The sequence below is a fragment of the Lagopus leucura genome, unplaced genomic scaffold (assembly GCF_019238085.1).
Source record: "Lagopus leucura isolate 7727_CA_CO unplaced genomic scaffold, USGS_WTPT01 Super-Scaffold_100009, whole genome shotgun sequence".
NCBI classification, from domain to species: domain Eukaryota; kingdom Metazoa; phylum Chordata; class Aves; order Galliformes; family Phasianidae; genus Lagopus; species Lagopus leucura.
The window spans coordinates 6,815,211-6,833,135 of NW_024962266.1; the positions used below are offsets into that span (position 1 = coordinate 6,815,211).

Here is a 17,925-nt window from a genome sequence, read left to right on the forward strand (position 1 = left end):
TACCACAACCACCTGGAACCAACTCATCCTATAATATTTTGCTTCTGCCTGGGGGTAGCTTAAACGCTTCATCTTCCTATAACCGAAGTAAATTTTACTTGGAATAGTGTGGTGGGAATGATCTTTTTCCCTAAAGCAACAACTGAGCACAGCAGTACATTGGCACATCTGACTTCACGGTGAATAGAACAGGATTTTGGAAGAAAGATTCGGGTCTGGTTGATGGGTTAGCTGAATACACTGAATGAATACTTTTAGAATACAGCAGTAACTGAACATCTTAATAAGGATTAGAAGATCCCAAACATTTCAGGGCAATGCAATGTTCTTTGCTACTGAATGAAAGGCTATAGGGCTTCCATTACATGGATTTCCAGGGTGTGATGTTAGCAGTGTCTAATTTTCAGTACTTACTCTATTAAGTATCATTTTTAATTGCAACTTCAATTATTTTACCACTTTCATTAACTTAGCTAACAAATATCTCCCACTGCAGTTGTATCATTGCACCATGTCACTCGCTAGAAAGTAAGTGGAGGAGAATGCAAGTTGAGGATTAAAGACAAACCTAAACCATGGTATTAAGAAATATCCCACATTATTAAATTTAGCACTGGCAGACAAAGCACAGTGACGTCACACTGAAATTTGACAGCGGGTTATTAGAATCTTAGCAAGTAGGAGACTGCTGACCTCTTTTGAAGGACAACAACATAACAGTGAAGCAGAATTCTTCACAGAAATCAAACTTGGTGTTCACTACCACTGTGGTCACATTTCAGTTTTGACTCCCCACTGTGTGTTCATTCCAGAAAAACACACAGGCTTTGAAATTAATCAAAGCACAAACCTTGATCCACTCTATAAGTAGCAATAGGTAGCTTCACATGGTATGGTAGAACGAAGCCCCAAAATTGTTTCACCCCTTCAACATTTTGTCAGTTGATCAAATCTGTTTTGTATGGGGCTTTCCAGAAATTCTCTAGAGAACACTCTCATACAAGATCAAATGACCTCGCAGTTCAATGAAGTCTAACTTTAGACAAATCAAAACTAACACCTTTCACTGGTTTTAAGTGTCTTCCAAACATACAATCGGAGGCCTTTTACTTATTTTCCCCTATTTCTTGTTCAAGCCCTTTGGAAGAATACTGGAGGTCTCCCAAATGAATTTACATACACTATATGCTAATTTTGCTTAAGTAATTTCAGACTTACACATTGTCACAACAACCTGTTGCTTTCTTTACCAAAACAGTTTGCCTGTTCTTAGTGGAAACTGGGCAGTGCTAAGAAAGCAGAAGCCTTTACGCTCCCTCTGGTCCATGGAAAACAGGTCAAGTATCTTCCACTCCAACGTTATGAACAAGAACCTTATTACATGTTTTTTCTTACACTATAGCATTTGCTCTGACAATTATTTCCTTTTACCTCCTATGGTCAATTAAAAAGTACCGTTTTGAAGAAATAACATACAAGATTATATCCAATGCTAACACCCAAAACAACAGCAAACAAAACTTCAATGCAGATACTCAGTCACAAGGCTGGCAACCTCCAATACATCTTAGTTATCATATTCAACAATAAAAATACCACAGGAAGAAAGTTTGCCAAAATAAAAATGGGAATATTTATTTTCTTTTCTACTAAAGCAATGCAGATCTGAGATTATACATCGGTCTTTGCAAATGTTTCTACTGCTAAATTTGTAGTTTTCAACTTTGTAAAAAATTAGACATGGACTTCAAAAAACAAAGACACGGGGCATGTCACTGAACAACTGGATAACGAGGATGAGCTCAGAACAACTGTTAGTAGGGATGAGCAAAGAAAGCTCATGCTTAGACTTAAATTCCAGCATTTGCATCATTACCATATACTCACGTGGGACAAAACGGGTACATTTTCCTTGCACATGTTTAAGCCCACTTTCCAAACATTCAGAAATCAGACTTAAATAAGGAATTTGACCAGTAGAACCTAACCATTACTTAGTAGTACTACATGCACAAGATGCAAGGGAAGCAAAAAAAAACTAGACCCGTGCATACAGCATAAGACAAATTGTTACAATTGTCAAACGTGCGATGGACAAAATTTAACATTTACGAAAAGTTTTATTTGCTGTCATGAAAATAGTTTCAGAAGCACATAGTTGTATGTATTTTGCAAGGCCATCTTCACTTGGCCTCCTGAGCTTTCTTGGCGTTCTGTTTTTCTTTAGCCTAGAAAGCAAAGGGATATACTGTTAAACTCAGATGATACCAAGATCTACCTTTTGTCCATTTGACTGACTGCTCATAACATTGAGCCTTCTACACAGAACAATGCAGAAGGAAACAAATTACATGTCAACTCAGACACTTGATAAGTACTGTACTGTAGCTTTACTATTATTTCATAAATAGGGTAGAAAAAAGAATAGTTCCTAGCAAAGATTTTTGCAGATTACTTATAACCTGTATCAATTTCATGGTTGGACTCGATGATCTTTAGAGTCTTTTCCAACCTGAGCGATTCTATGAATTGATAAGGAATGTAACACACAAAATAAAGCATTCGTTTTAAACCCCCAGTTACTATGTTACAGTAAACTACTAATCTACAAAAGTACTCCTCAAAGCTCAAGTAAATGAATGTACACATCACATAATGCACAGGTTGTTCTGAATGTAACACCTCCTATTTATTTCCATGAAAGGCACAACAGATAAAAAGACCTCAATAACGTTATTCGATTGAGCAAATTCTCAGCTATAAAATGCTCTTTTTCAATACAGCCACCACCATTAGCTATGCATTTTCACCAGAGCTTGTAAAAACCTGCAGCAGCAAAGGCAACCTGCTGTTGCCACTACTGAAACATACCACCTACTGCCTCACTGTGCTCATATCCACTGTTTGGTCTTCATAAGTGTTCACAAGCACTGGTGAATGTCAATGAGTACAATATTTTCTGCCTGGAGGAATTCAATGACACACCTTTGCTTTGTACACACTTCCATGTCAGACATCATTCTGTCAGAATGGGCCAACATAATAAAACAGAAGACATTACTCTCAGAGAAGCCTTGTATTTAGCATTTTTCCCCCCAGCAGAGTGACATTCAGACCCTCTTCAATTAGAGTTCAAAATTAGGAATGTTATCTACTGCACAAGTAGATAAGCAAGCTGGTCCTACGATCTCATTATAATTCAAGCCAAGTACTTAAAAAGCCATATTTCTATATATAACGTTTAATGACCTTGCCAAGGTGACAGACAAACTTCAACGAAGACGCCTAAATCCTAATAGCAAATCAACATTAATACCCACATACTGTACAAAGGAGAAAGCAACTGAAGCAGTAAATCTACATCAGGACAACGAAGAGAAAATTTCAAGCCCTCTAAATTACCAGAACTCTGTGCACAGGTTGCCACCTAGCGTTGATATTGAAATACATCAATAGTGCAGTCTTAACAGATCCCAGGTTGGCAAAAGGAAGTCCTGTACACAGATACGGGGACTCACAGACATTTAGTTTGTCAAGACCACAGAATGATTCAGGTCAGGAGGGACATTTAAGATCATCTAGTCCCAACTGCCTGCCGGTGGAAGGCACTCCTGCCTATAGACTAGGTTGCTCAAAGCCCCATCCAGCCAAACCAATTTTAATTAAAAAAAAAAAAAAAATCCGTGCCTGTATAATAGACCACATTTTCAAGTACAATGTATGAAAAGTTATAGTAATACATTGTTACTTCTAATTCAGGCAAGAAATACTCACTTTTTCTACTAATGGTATTAACTGTTGATGTTCTGCTAGAGTCTTTAATAATTCCATGATGAAGGGCAGGTAGTTATGTTTTCTTCTAATGTTTTCAATCTAAAGACAATTCACAAAAGATAAAATTCAGATAAAGATAAATTAACAAAAGATAAAACTAAGATAAAGATAAATTAACAAAATTATTATATCACTAAAAGTGGATTTTCTCTTTTCTTCTGAAGACACCATTTGAGTTTTTTTTTAATTACATCTTAGCCAGTTCAAAAATAAAGTCCACGTCAAATTTTTGAGCACACAGTGAAAAAATGAAGGTCATATGAACTTAGTGTATAAGGCACAAACTCTCCTTAAGGACCCCAAGTGGTTAACTTGAAGAAAGAAGTTGACTTCTATGTAGTTTCCATAATATTTCAAAATACAATTATGAAGTTTAAGCATTTTTTGGCCTCCCTATTTCAGTGTTTTGCCTATTCTCATGCTTCATGAAGTGCATACATTTTTCATTACTTCAGTATAGTTTCTGGATGCTATGGAACATAATGCAGCGACACTACTCCAGAACAGGCAGCCACAACACTTTACAGCACTGAAAAGGAAATTAGCACAAGTACAGTAGAGATAAATACGGAATTATCATTTACTAAAAAAGGGAAAAAAAAAACCCAATTGGTTATCCTGCTTCTAAACTTTAATTCTTCTCAAAACATTCCTTGAGAAGTATTACAGAATCATCAGAAAGTTACAAGGGATGATTTCAGAGCAGCTTTCCCATATCTGATTTTCATTAATGTAATATGCCCTCTTAAAAGATGACATACTTTCAGTACACTTGAATAAAATACTTATTTAGGATAATGAAAACCACATCAGTTGTTCCTACACTGCTACTTGCTTAAGAAAAAGATAGCAGGTGAACTGTAACAAAAAAAAAAAAACAAACCAATTAAAACATCCTATGAGAGCTTCTTCACTGAACACAATATCTATGTGTCAGATTAGTTGATGTATGGGCAAACACAGAAGGACTCTATACACGAAGTCCAAAGACTTCCTGACTTGGCTTAATAAATAATGAATGTTAATTACAATGATAGCTGGAAAAGCTTGTACGAAAGCTCAGCAGAAAACTAAGATTAACACATGAAATTTCACATGAAATTCAGGAGTGGCAAGGGAACTTACATCAAAAGCTGTAACAGGTTAGATTTCTAATACCCAAATTCCTACAGATTAATTTCAACAGCCTCCCATAGACATAACAGCTGGCTTTTCCTTGCCATGTGTCCACATCTGGATCAAAAAAGCAAAGGCAACATACCTTGTATCTTTTTAGTTTTTGGTTTTCTTCTTCAATTAACATCTGATATTTTGCAACTTCTGACTGTATAGAACTTAACATGTTACTACTTTGATCTGTATCCATAGGTTCCTCCTTGCACAAAACAGAAAAAGTGAAGTTAATGCACTCTTCTTATTTAAACAAAGAAAAAAAAAGTCTTGCTGTTTGAATATTCCAATTACAGCAGAAGAAAATCAATTTTGCTTATTTTTGAAATTTCTGCAGTTGATTATGTGGATTAACTTTATTAATTTGGAAAAATATAGTTCCATTGCAACAGCATATTAGCCAGGATAGACAGACACAACGATGTGTCTGCCCTGTACTCAGTGCTCAGAAAACTAACTAGGTCTGCAACAGCTATCTCCATGTGGCACTGCACTGGACAGATGTAATCATCCATCCTTCCTCCTTTTAGTCGATGCTTCATTTGAAGCAAGGAACAAAGTTGGTGAATAATAAAGACATGGAACTGTTCTCACAGATCCAATCCAGTAATTTAAACACCATGACTTACCTCTGCAAGTTGTCGCTGTAATTCTGCAATTCTCTGTTCATATATCATCTTTCTGTCAGATACAATAGCCATCAAATTAAACCTTATCTCACCTTCGCTGTATCTGTAAGAAGAACAAGAAGGAAAAAAAAGCTTTCAAAATCAGTGTTTTACACAAAAAACTCAGAAGCCTTCTTCAGGATTTCCTTCCACTGTAAGGAAATACATTTTTGGAGCATCAGGGGAAACACACAGAGTTGTATTAAATCAAGTTGTGCTGCAGATCCAATTCTGTCATGAAATAAAAATCTCGGGTTAGCACTTCCCAAACTGTAACTTGTAATAATCTCTTCTCCCAAGATACTACTATTCCTGTATGCTACCACAAAAAAACAAGTATTTGGAGCTATATTCCAAAGGGGAAAAGCAAGGCAAACAACAACACAAAAGCACCACGACAACAAAACCCAAAAGGGCACGGCTGACAAGAAAAACCGCACAAGAATACTGCATGCAATACTCGTACACTCTCAGCATTGTTACTGGCTATAAAGGGTTGGAGACTTACTCACAGGATGTGAAAAACACATTCAGCAGTAAGACTAGCAGCCCTTTAAGAGCATAAATCCTGAAAATGTGAGTTGGCAGTTAGGTTTGTCGTATCAAATGAAAGACTTAAAGTAGATGACTTCAAAAGTAACTTCCTAAAAACTGTGTAAAATCGACTCTAACAACTTCAGTGCTGCTGCACCTTGGAGTAAGAGCTGTGAAGCTGAAGAAACTCCAGACTAATTCTTCTAGATGAAATTTCTACACCAAGCCACATACCTAAGGTTAATTTTCTATAAATACCAGCTATACAGATGTATTTATCAGCTGGCGTTTTCAATTATAAGTGCACACCCAAACATTATCAATGGTAACGGACATGAGTTTTCACTTGCAGAGACCCACAGCCACCTAACACATTAAATCTTGCTCTTTTTTCAAAGTACTAGCAGCATCTCTCTTCACTACACATACCTACTTTGACTAACCACACTGGAGCATAGCATATCTGAGACTTAGCTATTCATCATATTTGGCTCACGCTGGGCAATTCTGAAGTCACACACTGATATACACATAAAGGGATGCACAAGCTTCACTCCTTAGAAATTCAGTTGAAAGCCTTTAACTGAAGGAAATCAAGAATAAATAACTGTTGTTTTTTTTTCTTTTTACATACGTAGATATATCTACGTAATGAGTTCTATTTTAAAAGCATCACAATCATTTACTTTTGTATCCGTTTCTCTATGACAGGTCTCACAGCACTTATCCAGTCATCTTGATTGCATGAACCTAGGGAAAAAAAAAACAAATTAAAAAAAGATTACTTCAGGCCATGACTCAACGGCTCCCATACAGGTAGAACGAGAAAAGGCACTGGAGACAGAGTATGGAACACTGTGACATACAGAAGACACTATAGGAAGTGCAAAAACATGATTGGTACCACAGAGCTTTCAAGATGCAAGATGTTATACATACCACAGATTAAGATTACAAGATATGAAACAGGAACTCTAAAAGAGAGCAAAACTAAGCTAAAACTAGCTATCCTTTAATATAGTTTGGAAATTATTTGCTACACATGGGGAAGCAAGGGCACTGTGTGTCAGACACATAATGGACATGTGTGTGAGGTCAGCCATATACACCTGCACAGGAACTCTTACAAAATAGAAGGACAGACTACAATTTGGAAAAAAACCCACATCCTTGAAAGCATGACTTGGGAATTGTTACCTTGGCTGACACTATCACAAGCAAAAGACAATGTTGCAGAAAAATTCTAGCCAAAGGGACTGCATAGTACGAGTACCAAGGAAAAACAAAAGCATTACATAGCTCTAATATTGTGTTCGCTTGTTTGAAGAGACATTGTAGAGAACAACCTGTTTTCTTACACAGGAAAAGAAAGCAGGAGGAAAAATGGATTGTCTGATCAACAAAAATACAACAATATAAATTGCTGCAAAGCAGCATGTGCCTTAATATTAAGGGAATCTATAAGTTATTCTTCAAACAACACATAACCAACGTGTTGCAGGAAGTTCCGAACATCCTTTGTTTTAACAATAAAACAAAACACTACCTAAATCAATTGGTCCTTCCCTTAATCCATCCAGCTCATACAGCCGTCCATTAACAGGAACATAGCTTACAAAGTGAAATGCATCTTCTTCTTTTGCTGAAGACTTTGCATCAAATTCAAACATCTGCTGCCTGCAAAGAACATGTAAAAATAAATAAATCAATAAATCAGATGAAAGGGAATCTGCATGAATCCTTCCTAGCTGGAAAACATGTAAAACACCTGCTACCTGGCAAAGCTGTTGTGAACTTGTCGAATCACTTCGGAGTTGCTTAGTGCCAAGCCTTTCATCTGAAATTGAGTAACAAAATTGAATGGTAAGCCTACATATAAAAAGCCTGATTATTTAAAATACAGGGAGTAGCAGGAACTTACCGCAGCATCAAAACTCTGTGAAAATTCTTTAAATTCTGACAAAGTCTCTCCTAGGCGGATATCCTGATGAGCACAATTTAACAACACACTTACTATGGCTTGAGTAGCACAAGCATTATTTATCACCTGGAAAAAAAAAGAGTTGATAATTTGCTCAGTGTCGGTGACAAAAGTATAATTCAGACTTGGCAACACTTCTGATTACAAACACTTTCCTTGCTGAGTCACATTACAGCTTCACTCTAAAAATATGCCAGCAAACACAGTCTGAGCAGCCACAGAAGCATGGGTGCTGGAGGCACTACTAAAATGAATACCCAGTGGCTGTTGTACACTATTCATTGACTAAACGAGTATTTCACACTCTCTGCTTAGAAAATGTCCTTCTGTTGATTCACTACTTCCACTTTTTGTCCTTTATTAAAGGATAAAAGGACAAATCAAATGAGAACACACTGATTTTATTGATCATCCCACTAAAATAGCGTACACAGTGAACTACTCAGACTATATTGTATTTATAGCAAAAAAAAGTCATCCTTGCAAAGAGTTTCTTTTGAATGATCAGAATTCCCAAAGGAATTAAGAGCCTCCAAAAACATTTGTGTGGGAGAAATAAAATATGTAACAGGATCTATATACAAACACATATATTTTCAGAAGTTACGCAGGATAAAACATATCAAATATCCAAGGTTTTATCCTAATAAAACTTACAGGTGTTTTGAGATATAAAGACTATATTTTTAAAGACTGTTTTGATGAAGAAAGAGCCATATGAAAATTTAGATCTTACCCCTGTTACTTGGCTATACTCTACCCTTTTGAATCAAAGTTGCTACTTCGTGTAACTGTTGCTTAAATCACCTTGTTAAATCTGTGTTTAATATTTCACTGCCAGAAAACACGATCAAAACTCTTCATATTTCAGCAATGTCTTTAATATGTTTTGTTCTTTTTTAATAATATCCACATTAAAATACAGTATAAAAGAATATAAAGATGACTGTAACACAATAAAGTTATGAGGTTATAATGCAAGGCATCTCAGTTTTTTTCCTGAGGGAGCTGCAGGCTAGGAAAAGTAATGTTTTTTCAGCCAGGAGACTATTTTGCAATTGAAGATGGTAATTATTAGGACTGGCAGAAATTATGTTGATTTTGTGTAAAAAGGTGAAAATCAGTTTGGGGGTGTGAATGCAAAACCACTTCCAACAAGAAAGGAGGAAAAAGGAAACTTCCCCTCATACCAACAAACAACTTTTCACAATCAAAACCAAATTCTCACTGATTGCAAACAGTTGTAGTACAGACATCAAAAGTGGACAGAATGAACCAGCTTATATGTCTGCCTTTCTGTCAACCACCACAATCCTTTGCATTACCATTCCTACTACAGAAATGGCTTCAGAGACATCACTTGCTTCCATCTTCAAAGAAATCCAACTATGTTAGCACTACATGCTGTATTAAATACACTTCATGGTATTCAGATTAGGTCTCTGTAGTGCAGATTATGAAGTAATAACAAAACACCTCCTAGTTTAAGGCAAATCTGGTTGTCTTAAATTATAGTCACGAGTCAGAACAGATTACAGAAACTGAAGAAACTTAAATGGACTGCAGGCATGCAAGCTAACGGTTGGATTTCACACAATTATATAACAATTGAGCACAGAGGGGAGTCAATCTAAGGCAGTGAAGCAATGAACAGTAGCAGAAGAAAATTAAATAACAGCCTAACAGAATGAGATAATTCCAAAGATCTAAGGACTCTTTCCCTTGTTATAGTGTAAAAACTGACAGTTGCCTGTTGTATGATTTGGGAGTGGTATCAGACATGGCTGCAGCACTTTGGGATGAAAGCAGGAAGATCTCCTGTGCATTAGAGAGAGCTAATCTGAAACAGTGGCACAATCATGGTATTAAATAAGCCAACAGAGAAAGGCAGAAGAGGTAGAGAGGACAGTAGTGATCCCTGTGGTAAAGACATGCTATTGGAATGAAGGGACACCACAGCTAACTTCCACCTATAGAATAGAATCTAGTAAAGAACATGAAAGGCAGAGAATGCACTGTATGATGATCCTTACTGAAAAATCAAGATTGAACAACAGGTGCTCAGACAGACCACCAACCCAACAGTGAATTCAAAAAGGGAAAGGAAAGTAAGAGAGGGGTTTTGAGACCAGAGGCAGATCAGCTCAGAAACTGGATCAGCTGGATAAAGGAGCTTGAAATAACAGCAAAAACAAGCTTAACATGGATTAGTGGCCTCATTCAATATCTGCCTTTCAGCATAAACTCTGTATTCTAACTACTCTATGAATTACCCGCTTAAGAGTACAAGAACAATGTTAAACTATCCTGTCTTACTGCTGCAAAACACAGAACAAATGCAGATCTTAGACCAGTGTTACTGAAATGGAAACATATTATAGAACTACAAACACTCTCCAGAACTGCAAGGCAGGAAGAAAAAGCTGCAGAAAGATTTCTGTGCGTGAATCAGAAGGTGGTGCAGACGGCAGATGTAATAAGGCAGGACTTCTGGGGGGAAGGACTTGATCTCTTGAGGTCCATTCCGACCCCTGCAGTTCTGTGACATTCCCATACCTAGGTGATGTGAGAGAAGCACCATGGCGGAGGGAAGAAGTGATCTTAGTACCTATGGTACACAAGTGCAAGGCTTGTTACAGCACAGTATTCTATCAGTGCACGCAGCCAGGCCAACATTGCTACACAGCCACCCAGCACATGCTTTTAGGGAGAAACAGTGAGGATACCCATCTACCTTAATTTCCAACATATTTCTGTGACTTAAGGTGTCTCAGCATACACTGAAAATATTTTCTACTTCTTTTTATGCTGCATGACAGTATACGCAGGTTGTCCTAGAAAGATTTTCAGCCTGATTTTTAGAATTTTCTGCATTTGCCCAGAAATCTCAACACCTGCCTGAGTATTTTCTATCCAGGAAGTCCTGCAAAGGACTTAATCATTAATTAAATCATTATTATTCAGGATTCCAACTTAAAGCAGACACACATTTTTGAAACCCCCAGAAATATCTGTGTACTTAGCGAGATGTGAAGCCAGATTCCAACACAGGAGAATACTGCTGTATCACCAAGCAGAGCTTAGCTTACAACAAACCATTGCAAGGACATACCTGAACATGTTATTTTGTTACACTTTTTCACTAATGACTCAAAATTTCATAAGCAGGCACCTCTGTCTAAAAAAAACAGTTGGAAGTTTCTGGGTCAGTTTAAGGTTGCACTACTTTAAGGTCACAAATTACATTCAGCTGATGGACTAGCTTTAAAACAAACAAAACCACAACACCTTTAAGCAGCCTTGTGCTGTAACTGGTAATATAACTGGCAGATTACAAGACTTCACTTAGCAAGGAACACATTACAGAACAGTAGGTTTGACAAAGCCCAGTATACAAGAATTGGGCATTAGGACTAAGTTCTGAAACTTATTCCTGTTTAAAATTCCTATTCAAGTCATCCTTTGGAATAAAATATATATATATATATATATATATATATATATATATATATATTCATCATTATATATATATTTCATCGTTATATATATATATAATCTTCCCATAGTCATATTCCATTACTGAAAATCTTTTTCTGATTTTGATCAGGTACATTGTAGGCTCACCTCTTATGATGTTATCTGTAATCTCAACTTTAACCTTAACATAGATATTTGGTCCATTTTAACGTTACTGAAATTGTTAGTGTCAAAGAACAGAAGAATTGAGTTTGTAGACAACTGTAGAATTGAAAACACTAAAATAAAATAGCACACAATATGCTCCAATTAGTGGCATAAAGATAGCAAGAAAACTTTGACTGGTAGTTAACAGTATCATTAATAGGATCCTGCTTCTGCAGGTGCAGATTTCCTCCCTGGTTAAATTACTGTTTTACTATCACAACTGTAATGTTCTACCATCACAATGCAGCATAAAATAAATACACTGCACAAAATAAAGGCATTATGCCAGCATTTCAGTAGTAATATCTGAAGGAGTTATTAGAATAGTAAGAAAATTCTAGTAAGAAAATCTACAGCAATGGCCTTATCTTCTGTCAAAAGATGCTTTCACTTCTACACTGATCAGCACAGAACTCTGCTATTCTAAACAGTGCTGACAACAGCTAAACACACTGAGTGGTACAATCACATAACCACTGCATGAAAAACTAATGGCAAGGGCCTACTTATGCAACACAGAAATCAGGAAAATCAGAGTTAAGGCTGAAATTGGATCCTTAACTCACCTCGTTGTGCCTAGGTATCCTAGCTCAAAGGGTATGTAAGATCATCCAGAGTTCTCTGCCCTCAAATAGAGGACCAAATCATACCTAGGCATAACAGGGAGGCCAAATTTAAGATGAGTGTGCATAAAACTGACCAGTAAAAAAAAAAAAACCAAAACCTTTTAATAAGCATGCAGACTCAACAGACTTGAAAATTCAACTCCTCCCTCCCTCCCAACATACTCATGATTTCATGTCAGACAACATCAACATTTTAGAATTCAGTGACCGTATTGGTATGGAAATAGGTAAGACCAAACCATGAGCATGTAAAAGCTTCTTATAAAAACAGTTTCTTAATGCAATTTTGTAAGCTTGTTCTTTGCTGTGTTCTTGCAGTGTTAGAGTTTATAGCACTTGATACTTAAGGTTTTCTCCCCCCAAAATGAAAAACAAAAATATAGAAATGTAATATTTAATTAACACTGAAGTGCAACAGAGCTACACTGCTGGTAACACCACTTATTTTCCACACTAAATTGATGTTTTGCATTAACAGCTACTTAGTCCTGCTCAGAAAGGACTCAGCATTTCACTTTAGAACTTCTCTGCAGTAAGATGGCATATATCAGATCTCTTCAGATGCCAACATTTAAAAGAAAATAATGTATAAGGAGGGGAAAAAAAAAAAATGAAGTGTCACATAGGTTTCCTGAGATTTTTCAGTGCTTCAGCATCATTTCAGTTTTGAGATACAGATCAACAAACCAAAAGTCAAAAATCTTCACTAAACCAAAAAAGACATCTGGGATTCTGATATTCCATCCCACAAATGAATGACAGTATTTTAATCATCATTTTTTCCTCAGATGTTACAAATGCTACTAATAAAAAAACCTGAAAGATACCTCTCCCTCTCTAAGCCACACCACACAACTGGCCTTTAAGTTTCATAGGGAAAAAGAGAAGTGACATAAACCCTGCCGTGTGATAGCCATAGAAGGACTCTTACAATAGGAATATCTAATATTGATGTCAATCTTCCTTTCTGCATGACTCAGCAAGATTTACTGACTGTGGTTTCAAGAAATACAGTAATATCATTACTATCACAAAGTCACCCGTTACCACTACTTACCTTTTACCAGCTCTGGCCTGTACAGGCTGACTGACCAAACTCATCTCACAAAGTGGCAGGAGATTAAACCAGAAAATACACAAAATCTATAGAAAACTGCTTGCTGGTTAGATGAATTGGCCGCAGAAGTTCAATGAGCACGTGAGCCATTGCAAGAGATGGCGAGAATCATGCATCTGAAGGAGACAGGCTTGCAGGACCTGAACATCCCATATTCTTATCAACAGCAAATCACCAGATCAACATCTCTGGAAATTGCTTAATGATTCACTCCAGCAAATCTACCTTACAAAACAACAGGTTCTAGGAGAGCAGGTGAAGTGAAGATGTGGTAAGTACCTCCACGCTCACAACATGAAGTTTTAACATTTTAAGGTTTAATAAAAAAGTAAAACACAAATGTTTCAAAGAACTCTAGAAGAAAAAGCTTTTTATCGTTTGCTTTATGACTTTTTATGTTTTTGTTACCAAGCCTAACACTACCCTGATTTTCTGAAATACATTCTGCAACACAAAATTAAAAGCTCAAGAACCTTCTTAGATTCTTACTTTCAAATTCTTCAAAAAGAGAAGTATCAGGGGGAAGCAGACAATGTCAAGCAAACAAAAGTTTGGAAACTTTTCAGAGGCCATTTACTCAAAGGAAAAAAAAGATGAAATACCTTGAATGATGATAAACTCACTCTAACTTGAGAAAAAGAAGCCTCTCTAGATTCACATCAGTCATTTCCTCCTGCCAAGTAACTACTCTGAGAGCTGCATCAAGGATTTTTGCTGACCTTGCTTGCAGTAAGGCTGCTCTATAGCCACAGGCTACTGATTTCTAGCAGTGTTTAATTACTCAGAAAGCATGAACTAAGACAGTGCCTATGACACCTACGAAACTGTAAAGATAAAGGTAAACTGATGCAGATTGTTATGTTCTAAGATGGACACTGCTTGGCAGGACTCAAGACATGCAGCAGGGGAATAGCTACATAATAAAATCAACCACGGAATAAAGTCACTTATGACAGTCCGAACCAATAAGGCAGGAGGATTGTAACTGTAGCAATTTGACCAATATGAGGGGAAAGGCATTACAACATAAGTGTGATGACAGAAGGACCAGCAAAACAGAAAGGTGCTACAAAGGAAGAGAAGAAGATTGCTCACCCGTATCAGAAGATTGCATGTTCACAGCAGAAAGTTTCACCAAGAAGGGATCTCCAAGCAGAGATCCTTCCCCAGTGGCAGTCAGCCCTTAAACGAGGTCTAAGAGAGGTGCAGCCAGGCTCCACCTCTTCTGCTCACACAGCTGAACTGCCTTCACCTGTGCTCTCAGGGCTGACCAGGACCTTTCCCCAGGTGCTCAATCAGTGCTTCAGGCTGTGACTCAACAGTTCCCATACAAATAACTAAATAACAAAAACTAACAGAAGACAATTATCTGCCTAATAGAAGTACACAAACAGAAAAGACAGGGAGCTGCAGATATTGATTCTGTTGTTTTTCACATTTCTGCTTTCAGTTAGAGTGCGTGGAGATTTCTTCACACAAACAGAAAACACTTATTTTTCCTGTAACTCAATTTAAACTTTCTGATTTAAATACTTCGGACTTAAAACATACAGACCAAAACAGTCCATAAAACCTTCAAGTGTAATCCTAGAGTTATAATGACCTAACTGCAAAGCATTTGAGAAACACAAGAGACAAGAACTTGACTGAAACAAACATTTTGAAAGTGGTTTCAAAGAAAAAAACCAATAACAAACCAAAAACAAAACAACAAATACACTGTCTCTTCTGCTGAAAATTAATTCCTTAGGGTACAGAACAGTTACTTCTTATAGGACGGGGATGGCAAATAAGTAAGAGCTTTACTTTTCAATACCTCATTATGTTTTTGTCTGCTTTGGCAGATCAGATTTGCTTTTCTAGCCATCTAACATATAGTATCTCATCTCACAAGATTTGTCAAAGTTGCTTCACTTAGAAAAGTGTTAATTGCTGTGTACATTTAAATAAAAAGCTGGCTTATCTTTCCATATTAAGTGCTCTGTTTCATGACATTTCTAACAAAAACACCAAACTTGCCGTACCTGTTTAGCAAAAAATATTGTATCCAGTCTGGAATCTTGAACAACAGAACCTGCTGGTTCCTCTCCTGGCTGCCACTTGAAAAGGAATATCAGCCCATGCACCGGTCTAAAATATCAAATTCATAGGAAAAAAAACCACAAATAAACAGAACAACAATTAACAAAATAGGTGTTTCTGGCTTTAGAATTTTTTTAATACATCTATGATAGTTTAACTGTATGCTGTTACAGTAATCCTCTTCATTATTTACTTATAAACACAGGGAGCTTGCACTGCAATTTTCAGTTAGCCTTTTAATTACGGAGAATGTACTTAAGGCTTCTTTCCATACAAGCTGCACAGTTCCAGTGGAATTTGCATTTAGCAAGTCAAGACCAGTTTTTATGGTCACTGTAATGACAATAGGTGCAAAACACCCTTTATGACCTATGAGCAACTGGGTAATATTTTTATAGTTATTTATTGATCACACATAAGAAATGGAATGAGTTTCAGTACTCCTTTTAAACATAAAATACTGAAAGATAAGAGGAGCTCCTCAAAGGATGCAATGCAAACCAAGGCTAAAATCACTAGAAAACTCTTCTCACATTCTAGCTGCTACTATCAGCTCTACCCACAAACAGAAAAGTTAGTTAATGAAACAAAGCATTAATAAAAGGTTATTTAATTGCGAAGTACTTGATTAAATCAAAACCCTGATGTAATTCCGTGCAAACTGAACACCCACCACCCAAGCATAGGACAAGCTTCTTGCACAGTTCACACAAATATAAATAAAAAACATACAACTTAGAAAGGAAAGTTCCTTACTTCAATTTTTCAAAGTTTTCCGGTTCTAAACTCCATATTTCTTCTACTTGTGCTCCTCTACAGCCTGCACAAAAAAAAAAAAAAAAAAAAAAAAAAAAAAATAGAATGGCTTAGGTTGAAAAAGACCACAATGCTCATCTGGTTCCAACCTCCTGCTGTGTGCAGGGTCACCAACCACCAGACCAGGCTGCCCAGAGCCACATCCAGCCTGGCCTTGAATGCCTCCATGGGGTATCCACAGCCTCCTTGTGCAACCTGTTCCAGTGCATCACCACCCTCCGTGTGAAAAAAAACTTCCTCCTTAATATCTAACCTAAACCTCCCGTCTCCGTTTAAAACCATTCCCCCTTGTCCCATCACTATCCATCCTTGTAAAGAGTTGTTTACCCAAACAGATCTATTCTCATTTCCTTCTATTTTCTCTTTGTAGACATCCACCAAGTTTTTATTTTTCACTCTCACTGGTCATAAGCCAGCAACAGCTTCATGATTTCTGGGTTACAGCAGCATATGAGAACAGCCAAGCTCATTAATTCCTATAAACTTCTCAAGAGAATCATTTCTCACACACTAACTTCCTTCTACTGTTATAAGATACATTTTAAATGCCATGTGCAACACTTTATTTTTTGTGTGAACTACAGAATTTTAGCAGATAGAAAGGACCAAATTAATGCCTGCTCTAATTTAAGTGATTTCACCAAGAGCTCAGTGAAATTCAATTACCTTCTGATCTTCAAATGCTGGAAGAGATTGTTATGATAACATGGATCCACACCATGGGACAAACAGATATCAAAGCGTGTAAGTAAATTGTAAATTAGGTGGTTATTATCGCGTTTTAGGATACACAGCATTACAAAGCAGTTTTATAAAAACTTCCCCCCCCCCCCCCAAAAAAAATATGGAAGATTAACACATTATTTAAACAAACGCAGAAGTAAAACTAGACTTAGCTGTGTAACCGCAATAGGCTAAACAGAATAATTGGAAATCTGCATAAAACCCAGCGTTCTGAAAGCAGCCCCTCGCAGGTCACCCAGCAGCACGGTCGCGCCGCTCATCTTGCTCCCCAGCCACCCTCCTCACAGCCCACACACAAACACACACACACACGGCCCGCAGCCCCGCCCGCTCCCTACGAGCGGCTCCCTACGAGCGCTGCCGCAGCCGGAGACACGCGGCGGGGCCTGCTCGCCGTAAGGCCTACAATACAACAACGCCCCTCCAGGTTCCGCAACGCCTCCGCTCCCTCACCGAAGCCCTTGATGAGTTCCGTGAAGACGCCCGGGTCGCTCTCCATGAGGCACCACTCCCCGGCGCTGCTGCCTCCCGCCATGGCGGCAGCCCGCGCGCTGCCCTCGGGCGGTAGGTGCCGCCGGCCGGCTACGCCGCGAGGCCGAGACGCGCCACTCCCTTCCCGGCAGGCCCCGCGACACGCGCCGCACCTGGCATCTCTATGGTGAGGCAGGG

The 17,925-nt window shown here is 37.7% G+C and overlaps 1 protein-coding gene across 1 annotated transcript; it reads right to left on the bottom strand.

Moving 5' to 3' along the window:
- Positions 1 to 1,609: 1,609 nt before the first annotated feature.
- On the bottom strand, positions 1,610 to 17,835 carry UCHL5 (ubiquitin C-terminal hydrolase L5). Its single transcript, XM_042873982.1, has 11 exons — positions 17,710 to 17,835; positions 16,453 to 16,516; positions 15,639 to 15,744; positions 8,128 to 8,253; positions 7,982 to 8,043; positions 7,753 to 7,883; positions 6,893 to 6,956; positions 5,634 to 5,736; positions 5,096 to 5,209; positions 3,775 to 3,873; positions 1,610 to 2,228 (listed from the first exon to the last, which is right to left on the bottom strand). The coding sequence occupies exons 1-11, from the start codon at positions 17,789 to 17,791 to the stop codon at positions 2,184 to 2,186; spliced, it is 996 nt and encodes a 331-aa protein (XP_042729916.1). The 5' UTR covers positions 17,792 to 17,835; the 3' UTR covers positions 1,610 to 2,183.
- Positions 17,836 to 17,925: the final 90 nt, after the last annotated feature.